This window comes from Anser anser (assembly GCF_964211835.1).
Source record: "Anser anser genome assembly, chromosome: 2".
Taxonomy (NCBI): domain Eukaryota; kingdom Metazoa; phylum Chordata; class Aves; order Anseriformes; family Anatidae; genus Anser; species Anser anser.
The window spans coordinates 112,098,551-112,115,774 of record NC_139721.1 but is presented as its reverse complement, the minus strand read 5'-3'; the positions used below and the strand labels follow the sequence as shown (position 1 = coordinate 112,115,774).

The 17,224-nt window shown below is 36.5% G+C and overlaps 1 protein-coding gene across 2 annotated transcripts in view; it reads right to left on the bottom strand.

Moving 5' to 3' along the window:
• The window catches only part of LOC310895667 (uncharacterized protein), a 58,263-nt gene that overhangs the window by 24,122 nt on the left and 16,917 nt on the right, over positions 1-17,224 (bottom strand). Inside the window, exons 2-3 of one of the 2 annotated variants that reach the window (XM_083827198.1) lie at positions 15,473-15,587; positions 10,754-10,865 (exon numbers count right to left, since the gene is read on the bottom strand). In XM_083827198.1, coding sequence (XP_083683324.1) covers positions 10,754-10,865; positions 15,473-15,587 — 227 coding nt within the window. The other variant, XR_014580852.1, reaches the window with a different exon arrangement.

Genomic DNA, 17,224 nt, shown 5'->3' with positions numbered 1-17,224 from the left:
TTTGGAGCAAGGCTTCAGTTTGTCTTCTTAAAAACATTCGGTTCAAACATAATAAAATTAAAAGATTTCAGAAGAGCCACATAATTACAAGTTTCTCCTTTTACAGGTGATAACAAGAAAATATAGAAATCACCATGTCAACCTGTGCATGTTTGATATTGGGGCATTTTAACAAGGGGAATAGAACATCAGCGCAAAAGACAATGTTACATCATCAGGAATGGCAACATATTCCACCAGTTTTGATATAGAAAGTGAAAGATGTATAATAAGACAAGAAATTCTGTTTAGGAATAATACAGGACAACAATAAGAATCCTTTAAAGTCTGACTGCACTTCAAAAGAAAACTTGACCAAGGCTGACACTGAATGAATGAAGAGGTCCCAGCTCTTCACTGGATAGAGTGATTCCAGTAGGATGGAGAAGCCTCAGCTGTCATGAAGAAGCCAGTAGACAACCCCTTTATTATTAAATAAATCAGAAAAGAAAAAAAAAAAAAAAGTTTGTTCCTAAAAAATATATATATATATATTTTTTCCCTGAGGCAATTTATCTCAGGTATGGCAAGCAATTAAATAATCCAAAATTCTGAGTAAGAAGGAAAGCCCAGCATCTGGAAATCCCACTGTTTTATTACTGTTCCAAGGAATGAGGGAATATAGTCAAAAGACTTAAGATAACGACATCATCCATATACACTTGTAAGCCCTCTTATGATCAGCAAGAAGTATATTCCTAGGCCTTGCATCACAAATCTCTAGTTCATTTATAACTTGTGTCTAATGCTTAAACTCTGGCTCTCCAAAAATACTGAGCCAGCCGTCAAGAACAGAATTTAGCGTTGTGCCAGAAATAAAGAAAAAATATCCATGACTCAATGTCCCCAGACAAAGCAATTTTGAGTAACGCTGACATTACACCCCAGGAACCAACTGTAAACAAAACGTTCCACCAGCCATGTGATGGGCTTAGTATACAGCTAGGTGTAAAGTGAGGACATACCATAAGGCATGTGAAAAATAAGCCTCCCCACTAGACATAACAGCTCCACAGAACTAACCAAGAAAGGGCTATGCACCAATTCTACTAATTTCAGGATCAGAAAACAAAGGTCTTAAAACTACACTATTGTTACCATCCAGAGCACATTTCGTCAAAAAGAACTGGCCTTCTGTTAGTGGAAAGACAAATAAACTTCAGATTGGTCATGAATAATTCTACGATCAAATTTCTGCTTTATAAACAAAATGGTTAATTTCAGTTGCATCTTTCCTCATTTGAGAAGAAAAACACTTCACCCAAGAAGAATGCATGAAGGAGCACATATTTAACATCTTTTACACATACAAATAACCCCACAAGGGAAAATTGGACCATTCACAGACTTTAAATAATGCACAAATTAAAACACTTAACTGATCAAGGTTTCAGTTTGCTGAACTAGACTTCTCAACCAGCAGAAAATGAGGCTGAAGTAAAAACAAGAAGTTTCTCTTATCTGTACCATGAAGTGTCAGATTTTACTTTTATTTTTTTATGTATAGAAGGGCTGCATTTCATAAGCCCAGCATCAAATGTTGGTGTTTAAAAAACAAAAACAAAAACAAAAAAACAGCCAGTCTCATACTTTTCTCTTTTATACTTGCATACAGAATTGAATACAAAAAAGTTTTACTGCCACCTGCAATCATTAAGATTGGCACAGAAGAACATTTATTACAAGAACAGAATTTAGCATTGAACTTTCATGTGAACAAACCTACTGAACTCCAAGCCTCACCATAAAAAAAAAATAACACTATTCTGCAATATCCAGTGCCTACATTTTGTACTTTCATAGTCTCCTCTGAGTACCTTTTCAATTGTTGATTCAAAGAGGAAAAAAAAAAAAAAAAAGAGACGCATAGGCAGAATGTTCTTTCTTTCGCCTCTATTGATGTGAATTTTTGACTACTTTTAGTGTGCTCAACTGAAGTCTTCTTCACTGACTTACTAGGCAAAAGGCTCTTCCCTGGAAGTTCTCTATAGGCAGGATTCTCACTGACACCAGCAGGAGTTCCTTGTGTGACACTATTTACATTTTCAACCCTATCAGGAATTCTTGAAGAGACAGCAGAAAATAGACCATGTTACCGTGCTGGTACTGTACCTATCCAGAAATGATTTCAAAGCTAGTTGCTTGTCAATTTAGTTCTGGTGAAGAAATACCAACAATAGTATTTCCAGTACCTTAAAGCAACACATAAATTCATATATTGGGATCTCAAAATTAGTTCTATTAATAGACACTGCTATTGCATGATCACTGAAACTAGCTTTCCAGTTTTGGATATGTGTAAAAAGGCAAGTTATTCCCTTATTCTACTGAAGTACTCATATCAATAATGAAAATCTTCTGTAATTCATCCACCCTTCAGTGACAAATAGATCAGTGGGGTCTGATAACTGTGACAGGCAACAGACACCATCTCCACAAATGCCCGTGGAAAGCTACAGATTGTGACTTCAGTAAGACCTTTATCAATCTTCTACTAAACCACTGTATTCCACAGAGAATACAGCCTAGATGAAATTACTCTGAGAAGGGTGCACAGTTAGCTGGAAGATGTATTTAAAATGTGGTTATCAGCATTCACAGTAAAATAGGAAATATTTTTTAAACATAGCGTACTGAAGTCCTTAGTATTATAAAGTTTCATTAAGGCCTTGGACAATGGAAGAATATATTTGTGACCTGGAATGAAAAAGCTCTTCACCCATTGGAGCAATACTCTGAAATACAGACAGATCAGCAAAGAGTGGTGCAAACTCCTGCACTTAAAGCAGCATTAACAACTCTATAAATGTAATACAAGGAAAACCCAGCAAATCAGAGACTTTGCAGAAAAGGATCTGGGGAGATTCCGAACTACATATGAGTCAGCAAAGTCAGGCTGTTTCAAAAATACCATACACTGATAAAGATGTAAAAATAGGAGCATTTTAAGAAAGGCAGCCTTAGGAACACTCTCACTTTTCCTAGCCCCAGAGCTGGTCACTGTGTCAGCTGTAGGAGCACTGTTCCAGCAGGATGACAGCCTCTGAAGGAGTGTCCAGCAGAGAAGGACCTGGACTGTATAGAAAGAATTGGACTATTTAGTCTACATAAGAGGGCTCTCTAGAGGAACATCATGACTGTTTTTAATTATGGCAAAGTGTCACACAGAAGAATCAACTGTTCTCTTTACTCACCAGAAGTAGGACAAAACAATAGGTTTAAATGCAGCTGGGGAAATGCATAATAAACATCAGGAAAATGTTTCTAAGGAGTGGGTTTTTTCACTTTTATGTTATGTTTTAAATAAGGTTAGAGAAATAAGAGTGAGAATGCTATAACATCATTCCTTAGGGTATGGGATAAACAGAAAGATCTCAGTCTTTTTTTGATGTTATTTCTCTGAGTCTATGAGAACAGAATTTCCTCTGCATCTTTTGTCAGAAGAGTTGTAGAAGAGCTCCTCTACTAATCTTAGAAAAAGCTATGATAAAAACTTGCAGACAGGAAGTTTCTCCTGAGTCTTTGACAGACTGCGTGTGCATGCATGTGTGTGTGTGCACATAAGTGTGCACTCACATATGTAACTTTCTGCATAAGCATGTATGCACATTCGCATGTGTGTACATGTACAAGTCTGTGTTTATACATATTCTTCAGTGAATATGATGCTCTTAACTATGTGAAATTTAGTTTAAAAAAATATATATATTTCCCTCCATTGAGCCTCAGTAGTGTAAAAGGTTGGAGCACGTAGCACGTAGTACATAGGGTAACTGCTGTTCAGGGATGCTTTAGTACTGGTATTCTTGCCCAGGATTTTCTGGTTGAGAGGCTCTTTTTTTTTTTTTTTTTTTTTTTTTTTTAAGGGCAGTAGTCATTGTTCTCTTATTTTTGTCTTATTTACATCTACATGCAATACTGACTTGAGCAAAATGACAGCAGTATAAAACTGGCTTGAGGAGAGAAACAGATCTTTGTATGATTATAGTAATATATGGAGCGCTATTGATCTGAAGATTTGTTCCACACGGATGAGTAAGAGTATTCAGCAAGCATGTTTAATGAGACTTGCACATAACAGCCTAATGATGGAACAAGAATATAAAACAAAATAAACATCCAAGCAATGCAGACTATATCTAAACCTGGTGAATGAAGGAGACAATTATCCCCAGCATTCAGACCAAATGGTTTTCATTTACACTTGGCAGCTCCTTTTCTCCATTTTGGAACATCTAGGCGAAGGTTTCCTCAGTATTGCATTCCCACTCAATAGTTTCAGTGCTCTGGGTGGCTGTCCTATGAAAAGCTAATCAACTATGCGCATTTCACTTAATCATAACAATACATCACCTCTGTTCATGACCACACAGCCCAAAGAGTGGCAGCACACAAGAAATCTGAGAGCCCACTGAAGTTAGAAAGGAAGACATGAAGGAAGTTAGGTAATTTTGTTATAAGAACAAAGTTACTTAATTAAATCCCTTTAAAAGCTTATGAGACGGTCTGAAGAGGCCAGAAAGTAAAGTTTTCCCCAAATGGAACATAGCAGAGGCCAACCGTATTACTCGCAGGAAGGAGGGAATGGGAATTTACCCTAAAAAGATTTGGCTGCTTCCAACAATGAAGAAAATAATTTGTAATATTAAAAAATCATAGTGATGTTTTCTTTTTGTAAAGGCCCCCACTCAGTGGAATCGTGGCATGCCTTCATTGTTTCTTCTACAAAGTTACAACCTGAGGGATGGAGGGAGGAGAAGGAAAATCCCAGCTTACACAGGGTCATTAGAAACTTTAGATTCTGTCAGCCAAAAGTCTCTGAAGAATTTTTTCTGCATTAAATGTCCTTGAGGCTCTCACAGTTCCTAGTATCAACTCCTTCCTAGGCTGCACATGTGCCTCTCCTAGAGAGTGAGTGAATATGTTCCATTCCCTCAGAGCTCCCCAGACTCACTGGACTGCACATGTGCAACGTAAATGAATACTCTCCAGCCCAAGGCTGCTGTGGCTGGCAAACCAAGGATTTTGCTGTAATGGCTGGAACTGTGACCAAGAACCTGTCTCTCCCCACCCCCCTCTCAGCAATCCCCCTGCTAGCAGCATGTGGCAGGAAACCATCTCATTCTAATGCAGAAAGGAAAGGAGGAAAAATTGAATAGTAAAACCAACGGAGTGGAGCACAAGAAAAAGAGGCATACAGATATGTCCAGGCAAATGTATTAGGAAATGGGAGAATGCTGGGGAGCAAAAGATGGAGAAAATCACTCTCATGAGGTAGGAGAGCTTGAGGCTAGAGAAGATGCCTGGCAAGGAAATGAGGACATGACAGAAACAGATTAGAAGAGAAAGAGAAAAAAAGGATCAAGTTGCTGAAAAGGAATTGAGCTCCAGAGCTAGAAGCGAAGCCCAGCCTCCAACTTTGTATGACCATTACAAATGCTAATATCAAGATATCTCATGTTTATCTGATAACCATTCTCACAGGACAACAACCTATAAACAAGTATTCCATTAACTCAAACAGCAGAAATCTGAGCAGTTCACCTAAACCATTATGATTAACCACTCCAGAAGACCATTGGTCTCGTTTTCAAAACAAGGAGAAATAACACATAAACACAAAGAATACTCAATGACTACTGTAGAATTTGCAAAGTCAAAGAGTTAGGAAAAAGGATATGCTAGAATAAAGGTTAGATATAACCTATCTTGTATAAGCACTTAATGTAGATGCATTAGGAGATAGATCTATAAAGTCTGCAGATGGCCCTTGTCTTTATCATGAATCTGTATGCATCAAATCTGAACTAACATGGTAGTTTTTATTTTATTTTATTTTATTTTATTTTATTTTATTTTATTTTATTTTATTTTATTTATTTTATTTTATTTTATTTTATCTGGATTACTCTTCTCCTGTACTTCTGTTCTTTCTTTTCTGCAGTCTATATTCTTGCAGCAAGTGAAGAGAAGGAGAGGCAGAATTTTAAGAACAAATACCTTCTCTTATAATAGTCCATATTAACTCCCAGAAAATAGTGTGTGCCTGTGCTTGTACTGCTGGACAAACAAAATAAGCCAGTTTCTGTTCTTTGGCTGAGACCAAGTGACAGCACAGTCCAGATCTACAGTGCTAACATCTCCTCCTCACCCCAAAACAGGCTGACTACATCTAAATTAGCTCTTTGGAACCAGCCTGGGTCCCCAGTTTGTGTCCAGATATTGACTGGGCAGATATTCTTCAGCTTGAATAAAAAAAAATAATAAAAAAAAGAGGGGGTAATAATTACACAGAATGGAGAACTTTAAACTCATGTTTAATTCCATATACCTTCCCTGCTTTTTTAGCAGAAAAAGAGTAGTCAGAAAATTTAGAATTGCTTGCAAGAAATTTATGTTATGTAAATAAAAAACATCATCAGGTATACATAGGGCATCTTCAGATCAGTTTTTTCCAAATAAATGTACTTGAATTTAAAACTCCAGTGATATGCTTTTAGTATCATTTGTCCATGTGGTGTTTAATTCACATAGGGACACCAAACCATGCATAGAAAGTTGGTTTACAAATCCAGAAAGAGAGAAAATATATCTGAAGAAACAAAACAAAGGAAGTAACTGTAGGACTGTAAATCTAAGCTCTCTTATGAAATAGCGTTCAGGGTTTATGTGATAGCATTGAACAAAATGCATACGTTATGCGCATGTATCACTAATTCCTGAAATAATATGTGCAGTGTGACATATCATTCTGCAGAAAAGCAAATGGCAGGTAGTTTTTACAATGGTAAGATGAATTCACAGTATGGGATGTGTTGATTGCTCATGTCAGTCCCTTTGAAATTTTAAAGCAGTAGTAATGAGAGCTATAAATCTCTCCTAAGTATAATTAGATTACTATTTATACCTATTGTTGTTAAAACCAGCCTAAGAAATTACTTTTAGGGCACTATTACTGAAGAAATAATCTCTTTAAAACAATAATCACTAAGTTAAGTACAATTCATATACCCACTTTCTATAATGAGAATGTCTAATGTGAGTATTTAAGAATAATGAGTGTCTTTTCTTATTAAAAAGTTTGACAGTAGTATTTTCAGACTTTAAAGGTTTTTTGTTGTTGTTGTTGTTATTTGTTTGCTTTCCAATGCTGTAATGCACTGAGATACAGTGCCATCTCTCCCCAGAAGGTACCCGGTGAGGAGTACAAGTTTTGTATTACTGAAAGCACAGGTTGTGACTATGGTAGGGCCCTGTAGGGAGTATTATAACAGTGAGACAATTATGATCAACTGACAAGAACTAGAGTTATCTCAATAGACTTTTTATCTTTTAGGAACATATTAGGAATTCCAAAAGATGATAAATTTGTATTATCTGTTCCAGTAGTTCACTCTTGCTGATTTATGTTTTATTTCCCATGGGATCTGTCTTGACTGTTTTTTTGTTTTGTTTTGTTTTACAGGAGACAAAAGTCATAGTAACATGCAGTCAGTAAAACTTGAAAGTGTCTAATATCACCTTCTGATTAAACAAATCTCAATAAAGACACACATATATATAATTCTAATGAGAGAGACAGAGAGACAGACAGAGAGACAGAGATCCTTAATTTCTATGTAAAAACATGTAGTATTTTTTCTTTGTCAGATTGTCCTGAGATGTAAGTGTTCATGGCCGGCTACATCACTGTCAAGCTCTGCAGGCTTTGGTCAGAAAACACTGATGCCCCTTAAAGCTCACTGATATTCTGCAGTGAGTACCTTCATTAAACACCAGCAATTGCATGAAGAACACTGACAACAGAAGCTGCTTTCAAACCTATGGCTGGAATAGCCCAGGCAGACAAAAGAACACTGCATTACAGTACTAAGATACAGACTGCATTAGTATATATCTTATGTTACAGGATCTAGAAACAAAAGAGACTGTGCCTCCCTTGGTGCATATAAACCTCGGTAGACTTTGTTTCCCATTTTACTTGTGAAGGTTTATAATCTTGTAGGTTGCTTCATGCAAAACAGATTTCTGAACTCAGCAGCCCTCAGAGAGGCTTTGCCCATGACCTCCTTATGTGAAGTCAGGGGCAAAACTGCCCCCAAGGTCTCAGAGCATTGTAAAATTAGCTCCCATATGGAACATCCTCCCTCTCTCTCAAGGAGTCACTTCGTTTCTCCATTAATATTTTATTATATGGATCTCAGAAATGGAAAAAACATATGTTTGGAATGATATGCAGCAATAAGAACAGAACTCCAATTTTATGTAGTTTTCCATTGCATGATCCAGCTCATGTATTTAAAACAGTTTTATTCTCTTCCAGTTTTATTTTTCTATTAAAATCTTCATCAGAAGATTTTTTCTAATAGATATATTTTAATTGTTAAGAGGCCTCTATTTAATTCTCTGTATATTGCAAAACAACTAGTCAAGTTTAACTTAACTTAAGAGTTTAAACATAATTACTCAGGTAATGTTATTCTCCCATAAGGCATAATCTAGTTTTCCTGTGCTATTATGCTTTCTATTAACTCAGAAATAGTCATAAAGTAATGTAAGCACATTGAGATTTTGATTTTGTTTACTTTGTTACGTATTTGTGATATTTAATGGAATGTGGCATTTCATCAATTTTTCTCAATTATAGGTTCCAATTAAACAGCTAGATCACCTATTCACTGTTTAGGATTTTTAAGGGGTAATAGGGAGTGAGTGGGTCCCTCACAGCATTAGTCTTGTTCTACATAATTGCTAATATGACTAAGCACTCTGCTTCTGCTCTCATGGATAATAGTGCTGCTGACTTCAGCGTCACAAGAACAGGTTTCACTTAACAGGCCCAAACACAAGTTCTGCTTAAGCATATAAGTAGACTTATTTAAGTCAATTACATATAAATATTGAGCACAACTGTCATGCACATTTTAACAGAACTCTACCTCCCCTAGGTGAAAAGACCCCTCTAAACCACATTCATTAAAATAATCTACATAAAGTGCTTTGTATTTGCTTCTCTCTGTTTGCTAGAGACACCATGAATGGTACACAGGGCGGAGCATTACCAGACCTGAGCCCGTTATACACAGACCACACAGTGCTCCAAGTACTTAAAGGCCAGGAGTCAGGAGAGGAAAGACCAGTACAATCTTAAGATATTTCCTATTTCAGATTTGCTTTGACTCAGCTGCATACATCTGTTTGGCCACTGGTTATTTGTTGCCAGCTACCAGTAAACAACTATGCCCAAAGGGAAATTTATTCTAGTTAAAGATTGGCGTATGTCCTCATCAGCCAGGTTTTACAGCTCTTAAGCACAGCAAGAGAAACATTTATACTGAACTTGTTGCATAGGGACTTCAGACAGCAGGACAGTTAGTTCTTGCATAAGCATTATATTTAGCTGGAGACAGCAGAGGCACATTAAGAGGGAAGAAGGAACCTCTCAAAATAAAATGTCTAGAAAATAAGATGAAAACATTGAAATGCTACACTCACAATTTAAAATCATTCATTCTTTTTCTGAAAATGTTCCCAAGGCTACAAAATGTTTTATGTGTCCTTTGAGTTTTGAACACCCTAAGTACAGTAGCATATGCCTGTACTGTTTAAACAAATCCTCCAAAGATTGGAATTGCCTTTTTTTTTTTCTTTTCTTCCTGTGTATGTGTATGTATAGAAGGGAATATTATTTATGACCATCTAAAGTCTGGCACAGCATTTTTGAATCAATGCCATTCAACACATCAATGTTACAGTTGTTCTATATTAAACTAATTGTTTTAACAACACTGGAAAGTTTGTTCTTAACTAACCTTTATATTTACATGTTCTACAGTTATAGTCTGCTGGGTAATGAGGTCCTACAGATGAATGTTTCAGCAGCACCTTTTACACTAATATTAAATATAATAATAATAAGAAGAAAAAAAATCACCACAAATATATACCAATTCAGGGACCTCCCAGTATTATTAAAGTGTCCAGGAAGTCTCAGTCTAGCTAAACTGATGTAGGATTTGAAGTGGTAAAACTAAGGAATGTAACTTCTCTAAAGAGAAACACTGTAGGAGATAGTAGAGAAGAAAGATTTCATAGAATTCAGAAATGAGTTGGCCAAAAATATTAAATATTAAAGTAGCTAAATAAAACGTAATATTTAAGCCACCACAAACTCAGACAATGAGTTTATGTGGTGTTTCTATTCTGGAAGGCTAGTTTTTGAAATGAGGTGTCCTTGTGTCTGCACTTGCTTGTATCTCCTCAGCATCGCATTACATCATACCCAGTGACAATTTCTGGTGCTGATAGTTGAAAATAAACTCAGAAAAAATGAAAAAAAAAAACTAATTAAAGACACCAGCTGATTAGAGTTTCACTTCTGAAAGGGAGAGCCATTTTTTCAGCAAAGTCATATTCCTCAGATCTTTTTTAAGAACATTGCTACGGCCATGGGAAAGCTTATCACGGCTTTATAGGGAGATAGCTGGACCTGATGAAGGTGGATAAAGGGCTGGATACCTCCCCTCTCTCAGAATCAAAGAAGTTCATTCTCCCACTGCTAGTGTAAAGCAGATGGGACAGCAACTAAACAGCAAAGTCACTCCTACCCAGAGCCTTGCAGATATTTGGGGTCATACAGAGAGCAGAAGGGTTACGTTTCAAGGTGCGTTTTCTGCATTTACTTATTACTGTTACCTAAGTCTGTAGGACTTACCGCAAACCGAACAAGCAGCCAAACTGCCAGAAGTGTTTGGCCATGACTAAAACTGCTGATCTGTGTTGGATAATCCTCATTCTTGCCCAATTGCAACCAGTCTCAAAGCTTCCTATAGATGGGAAAAAAAATCAACAGATCTAGCGAGTTCTTGTATGTAGAATGCTCACACAGCACTGAAGTACATTATTAATATCCCAGTGTTGTACTCCTAAGAAAGCTGCGTTGCCAGGTATAAGATGTATAACCTTGTGATTTATTTTATACACTTATTGGCACGTATGGATATGTACATATCTATGCGTTTCTGTGCACTTATTTCATTTTCTCATTTTAAAACAAAAACAAACAACAAAAAAATGGAAACATTTCCACATTATCATATTTTTCATCTAAGTTTTATCTCCAAATAGGCAAGTATTCTGACCACTCACTAGGTTGATATTGCTGACTTTGATACATACATGATAAATTGTAGCGGCAAGAAACAATAATATTAGGAGACTTCAAAAATGCATGTGTACATGGACAAAAAGTCACATCAGGGCCTGGTGCTCAGACCAAATTTTTAAACACTGCTAATGACACGTTCATGGATCTGCTGTAATGAGGAAACCAACAAGAGGCAATCAACAAGAGGAAACCCTTGAACCTGAGCAGCGCTTCAGGCACTTCTGAAACTATTACTCATCAAAGTAAAGTTTGTGGTTAAAACCAATTGTCAATGGGTTTTGAGCATCATTCCTCACAGAAATCTGAATACTGAGGCCAAAATCCTAGATCTATCTTCTCAAAACCGTCAGAGTTGAAATTTAATCTACAAATCAATAATTTCTACAAAGGTTGAGCTGAGTGTTTCACAGTGGGATTAAAGCCCTCATAAAAACAGGCTCAAACTGCTATCACAGAAAATATCTGAATTCTACTGCAAGATCTAATCACAGTCCATCTCTAATTAAATAAATAAATAAATAAATAAAAAGTGATACAGGAAGTACAAAATGGGACCACGTCCTATTGTTTCCACATGGAGGTTTCACTCTGGTGGGTTAATGATTTTAAACTAACACACCTCACCAAGGTTTGAAAGTAATAATTTATATGCATGTGTTTATGAAATGACAACAGTGATCTCAATTGTCTCTGTACTTCTCACTATTTTACTTCCAAGTCACATATATTTTTAATTGCCTAGCTTCTTTGTGTTATTTTTTACTATTCTTAGCCTAGAAAGTGTTATTGGATAAGCTTTATCACATTAATTGTTCTAATTTAGTATTGTGCTTTTTAGTAGAAAATCTAATTTGAAATGGCAAAGGGTTAATTATGAAATTTTCCAAGTGAACTTCCCAATGAAAGAAAAAGATATAGGCTAAAATCAGTAAAAGGCTAATTTTAGAATCTAATTTCTACTTCTTATCTTTCTTTATCAGGTACTCTTCTATTAACCCTACATATGGAGGAACATCTCTAAAATAAACATGCTTTTAATGTTCTGAATGCCATTCCAAATACAAGCAAAATGGAGCATTTGTTAAACAAGAACCCTAAGTAAGCTTTTATTTAATTCTATATATTTATACAGCTGATTAAACATGAGTATCTAAACACTTGCATGTGCTATTTTAATTATAAATAGATGTAATTGCATGTAACAAGTTCAATTCTCTCTTTTATAAAATCAGGCTTCTGAACTCTTCAGTTTTAATGTGGCTGTTTGTTTAATAATATCAGTTTCATGGATTATAATACTTTTGAAGATTTTATATTAGTATTTGGAACAGGATAGTTTTAGACAAACCAACATTATACAAGACAGCAAGCAAATCTCTGTTCCCGACAAAGATGGATACAGGCACAAGCACAGATCCTTGCTGGGAAATAAGGCCCAAACAAGAGTCTTTGCATTTGAAATTTGAACCCAAGACCTTACATTTTAGGAACATGCAGACACAGTGTCAGCTGGTGAGATTTGTTTTGATGAAAACTTTGCATTTAAAGAGGAGACTGTTTCAAAGATGGATCTTCGGCTTCCAAAAGAACAAAAATCCTATTCCTGCACTGACATGCCTAGTGGCTGCTGAGGTTTAAGCAGAAGACCCTCCCCTGCAACTGACCCTTGCAGAGGTATTTACCAAAACTTCAACAGCACACAAAGCAAAAAGCACATAAGAGATTATTTCAGCTAGTCTGCCTCTTTTCTCCCTAGTTCATCATATCTGGCAATTGGTCATTGGTTGCTATCTCAGCTGGCCTATTTTGTTTGTTCAGACTGAAAAAGGAAAAGCCCATCTTCTCAGGAGATTGCCAGTGCAATGTAACAATCTGCAGTGCTGACTTCTCATGAGATTTTCTAATTATAGCCAGATATTATGTCCCAGAAAGAAACACTAGCTTTCAAGGGCAGTAAATCTGTACAACAGGCCAGTACTCCTGCATTTATATGTCTAGTCTCACATACATCTGTAGACAATTAATTTGGTCAGCCATATCAACCTTACTCTTAAAGGGGCCAGTGGGCCTCAGTACACAGGAATAAGACACGAGGGAACTAGCTTCATTTTCAACTTTGTCCATTCAACATATGAATTTGAGCAAATCAGTTTGAACAAATCAGCAATCTGTTCAATTCTCAGTGTGTTCCAATCCTACAACATGAAAATGGCATAACTTTCTGATATTTCTAAGGCACCCTCAGTTACTTGAATAAAAAGAGGCAGACATTAAAATTTGTTTTCAAATAAATTTCAAATAACTCTCAGGAGAATCTTCCAAAATCCACTGCATGACAATAGAAGTTGTACACTGAAATCATTCAGGCTTCTTTGCTGAAGTCAAAAAGTCACTTTTCCTGCCCACTGTGTTACCTATGCACATGTTTCTGATAAATTTCTCAAACCTCTGCAGTTTGATGGCAAGATTTCCTCACAAAACTCTCAAAAAGGCCATTTGTGCTCTGTGGCTATTAAATACATTCAGAGAGTCTACAACTGGCAAATGGAAACAAGGAAGATTGTTTTTCATAAATTAAATAAAATGAGAATCTTGGGTCATGTAGCTGCTACACAAATTGAATCTGTCACATGCTGCAGTTGTGCAACTGGGCATATGGACTTGCCTCTTCATTCAAGTTGTCAGCTCTCCATGAAATTGGTAAATAGATGGAACTCAGACTATACATTATTCTACTGCCTTTGATTATTTATTTACAGGTTTAGGGGAAAAATGTAATTTTTTCAAAACTTACCTACTAATACATAGTATATGTGTTTATACACTGTAACTCTGCTGGTGAGAAATCTATTGGAACACTTCTATTTCCCAGTATTTAAACTCTTTGCTGAACCCGGCTTGTAACTGCATCTTTTAACATCCATCTATGTATTTTACTCAAATGAAAGTACCTAACAATGCACAGTAGTTTGTTATGTCTGGCCTCTAGATGATGCTACAATGCTTTTATCTCTCTGGCATTTAGTAGTATGTTACACGCAAGCAACTTTGAACTGTACTCAAACCATTTGGTACAGTATCTTAATAGCAAAAGAAATATGACTCTCTGTTTACAAAAAGCAGAAGCATAGAAGGACCAAGGCCTTTTTCTCTAGAAGGTTTCTACTGCAAGTGAGTTATATTAATAATAAAATAAAATATGTTATTAGATTTGTTTTCCTGCACTGCATAATAAAAACACAGTAACATCAAGAGTAGATCAAATTTAACTTTTGCTTAAATCTGTAGCAACAGTCCTCATAGTCCTCATCCTGCATCCTTAGTTTTCTCTAAGACCTTTCATTCCACTTTGATTTTCCTTGTGGTAAATATATATGGCTTACTGACAGACAACCACTGGTAAAATGTGATGATTAACAAAAATTTTCCCAGTTGCAGAATATAATCTCCTGGTGACTTAGGTTATCCCACTGAGAAAAAAAGTTCCTCTTGCTTTGAGTGCACTTGTTGCTAGCTGACTTTAAAACCATGCCTGAATAGACCTTGGCTGCTTCTTAATCCTTCTGCTTCCTGTTACTCAGTGATGACTTCCTGTCCACCTGCTGTCCAGATCCATGAAAGGATGCAGGAAGTCTACATTTATGGTTCCAAGAGTAAAAGTTGAAAACAAGAGTTGCAGGAAGGTCACCAAGAGAGATTATATATATATATATACACATATATATAATGTTGTTCTGACAGGTACTTGAATCTTTACACTCTTACAAATGTACTACATTCTTTCCAAAACTTCAATCATGCAAAAATCAGTTGCACATTCTTTGTTTTAATTCTGAGAAAGGCAGCTACATTTTTTTAATTTTACATTTTTCACCTAATAGTTGCTAGTAATTATAAAGTAGTGACTAGCCAATGATAGCTGCACTGCCGTGTTCGTATCATGTTATACTACACTGTAATGCTGAGGTTCCAAACCTAAGTAAGTTACTTGGCAGTAAATGCAGCTGCACATGTATTAACCTTATGTATTTAACATATTAAGAATTCACAGATACTGTACTCCCAGTAAAGGATATATTCTTATTTCTTCAGGATGTGAAGCCAAAAAAATAATTAATTAGTGTGGTTGAATTTGTAGGTGATACCGTCTCTTCACGTCCTGGAAGGATGTCCAAAGAACTGACCTGTTGGGAAGGCTGCCTTTGAACCTCACATCCAAGATGCGTAGAGAACCATCCCCACTTTGCCGCGTAGCTTGTTACCTACCGCAAAGGCCAAGGGAATCTTGACTTACACTCTTCCTCTTTTCAGTCCTGACGAGCTGACTTTGTGTAGCACACTCCTTGATTAAAATATCTGTCAGATACACAAACAGGGACCCCTATAAAAAGGAGAAGACAGTAAGATAATGAATTCCTCATGTGCCCAAATGTGACTGTTCATACTTCAGTTTCATGAAAGAACAAATTGCATGGAGGGCATACTCAGCATCATTCAGTGGTCTGCAGCCAGATAAGTTAATGTAAACTGGGGAAGAGGAGGAAAGGAACTTCACATCTTTTTTTTTTTTTTTTTTACCCTCTAGTTTTTCACTCCTAGCTGCTGTCAAAGACCTCAGCATTTGTGGCCCATAGATAAATATGTCATTGTCTACAGTTGTGTAGAAGATTATTTATGGGAGATGGGGGGAGGGAGTTCATATTTGCCTTGCTAGTGCATGAGGATGAGGTAATCAGTTCCTGTGTATAACTCAGGCAGCTTTTACAAGGCTAAAAAAAAAAAAAAAAAAAAAAGAGCGAGAGAGAGACAGACAAACAGAGAATATTATCTTACCCTTTCACAGTCCACCTAAGTGTCACACAACAGTTTATCTGAGCATATGGATCTACAGCTACACACAGTAGTTCATAGATCAGCAAGACAGCAGTCTCTTAAAAAGGAGGTGTGGAAAAAAATACCAAGAAAACCAGCAGCTGAAGAATAGTCATTGCTACAGTTTCTGACAGCTCTTCAGGCTGTAGAGAGCGTTTTTGATGACAGCCCCTTTAACATTAACCACTTCCATGTCTTGATTAGACAGTGATGGCACATCAAGTGAAGGGAGAATTCTTGTAGGCAGTGCTGAAACAGATGGCACTGCCACAGCACTCCTCCTGCCAGCTGCCTGGGAAGAAGCTCTCTGCCCTGCAATAAAAATGGCATGAGTTAGGTGGATTCCCATACCACTTACTGCATCACACAAGAGGTACCTCAGGAGCAGTGGATGGAGCATGGCATAGGAACAAGCCAGCCTGCAAGGGAGAGGCTCAAACATCTAGAGTCTAACAAGACTGAAGTCCCACATACTTACTGAAAACCTTTCGCAGTTATATTCATTTCCTATTGGAAATACGAAAGGAAAACCTAGCAACTAATAACATATATCTCCAAAACTGAAACCTAGTTTAGAACCCAAAACAACAGGATTTATTTGTTCTTCTTAGTAATATTCTCCTAAGCATTTATTTTGAATATTGGCTAATATTTTTGCAGATGCACTTTGTAGATGGGAAAAAAAAAAAAAGAAACAAACAAAAAAAACAAACAGCTTTATGTTTCCAGGGTCAAAAAGATTTGTGAGAAAATAATATTTTTCCATTTACAAATATTTTTAGTTTCAACGTCTAAACTTACTTTCCCTTTCAGACGTTTATTTCACCTATGTTATCACAAAACAGCACAGCACAGCATAATTCAGTGCAATCTTCAGGCCATGAGACTGATCACGTAAAAGAGATGCCTGGGGTTATCATTCAACCCTTGCCACTCTTCCCAGTATTCAGAAGACACATAAAGAATATGTGTTTTCTGTATAGTATCTCTAGCACTGCCTACTCCCACACACAAATTGCAGGAAAGTAAAATTATTAGAAAACACATTACTATGTGTTACAAAATCTCCCCAGCATAAAATTCTAAGGTGTGCATCTATAGTAAAGTCTTTTCCTGCAAGCAAATAGGGACAGATAATGAAAAGGG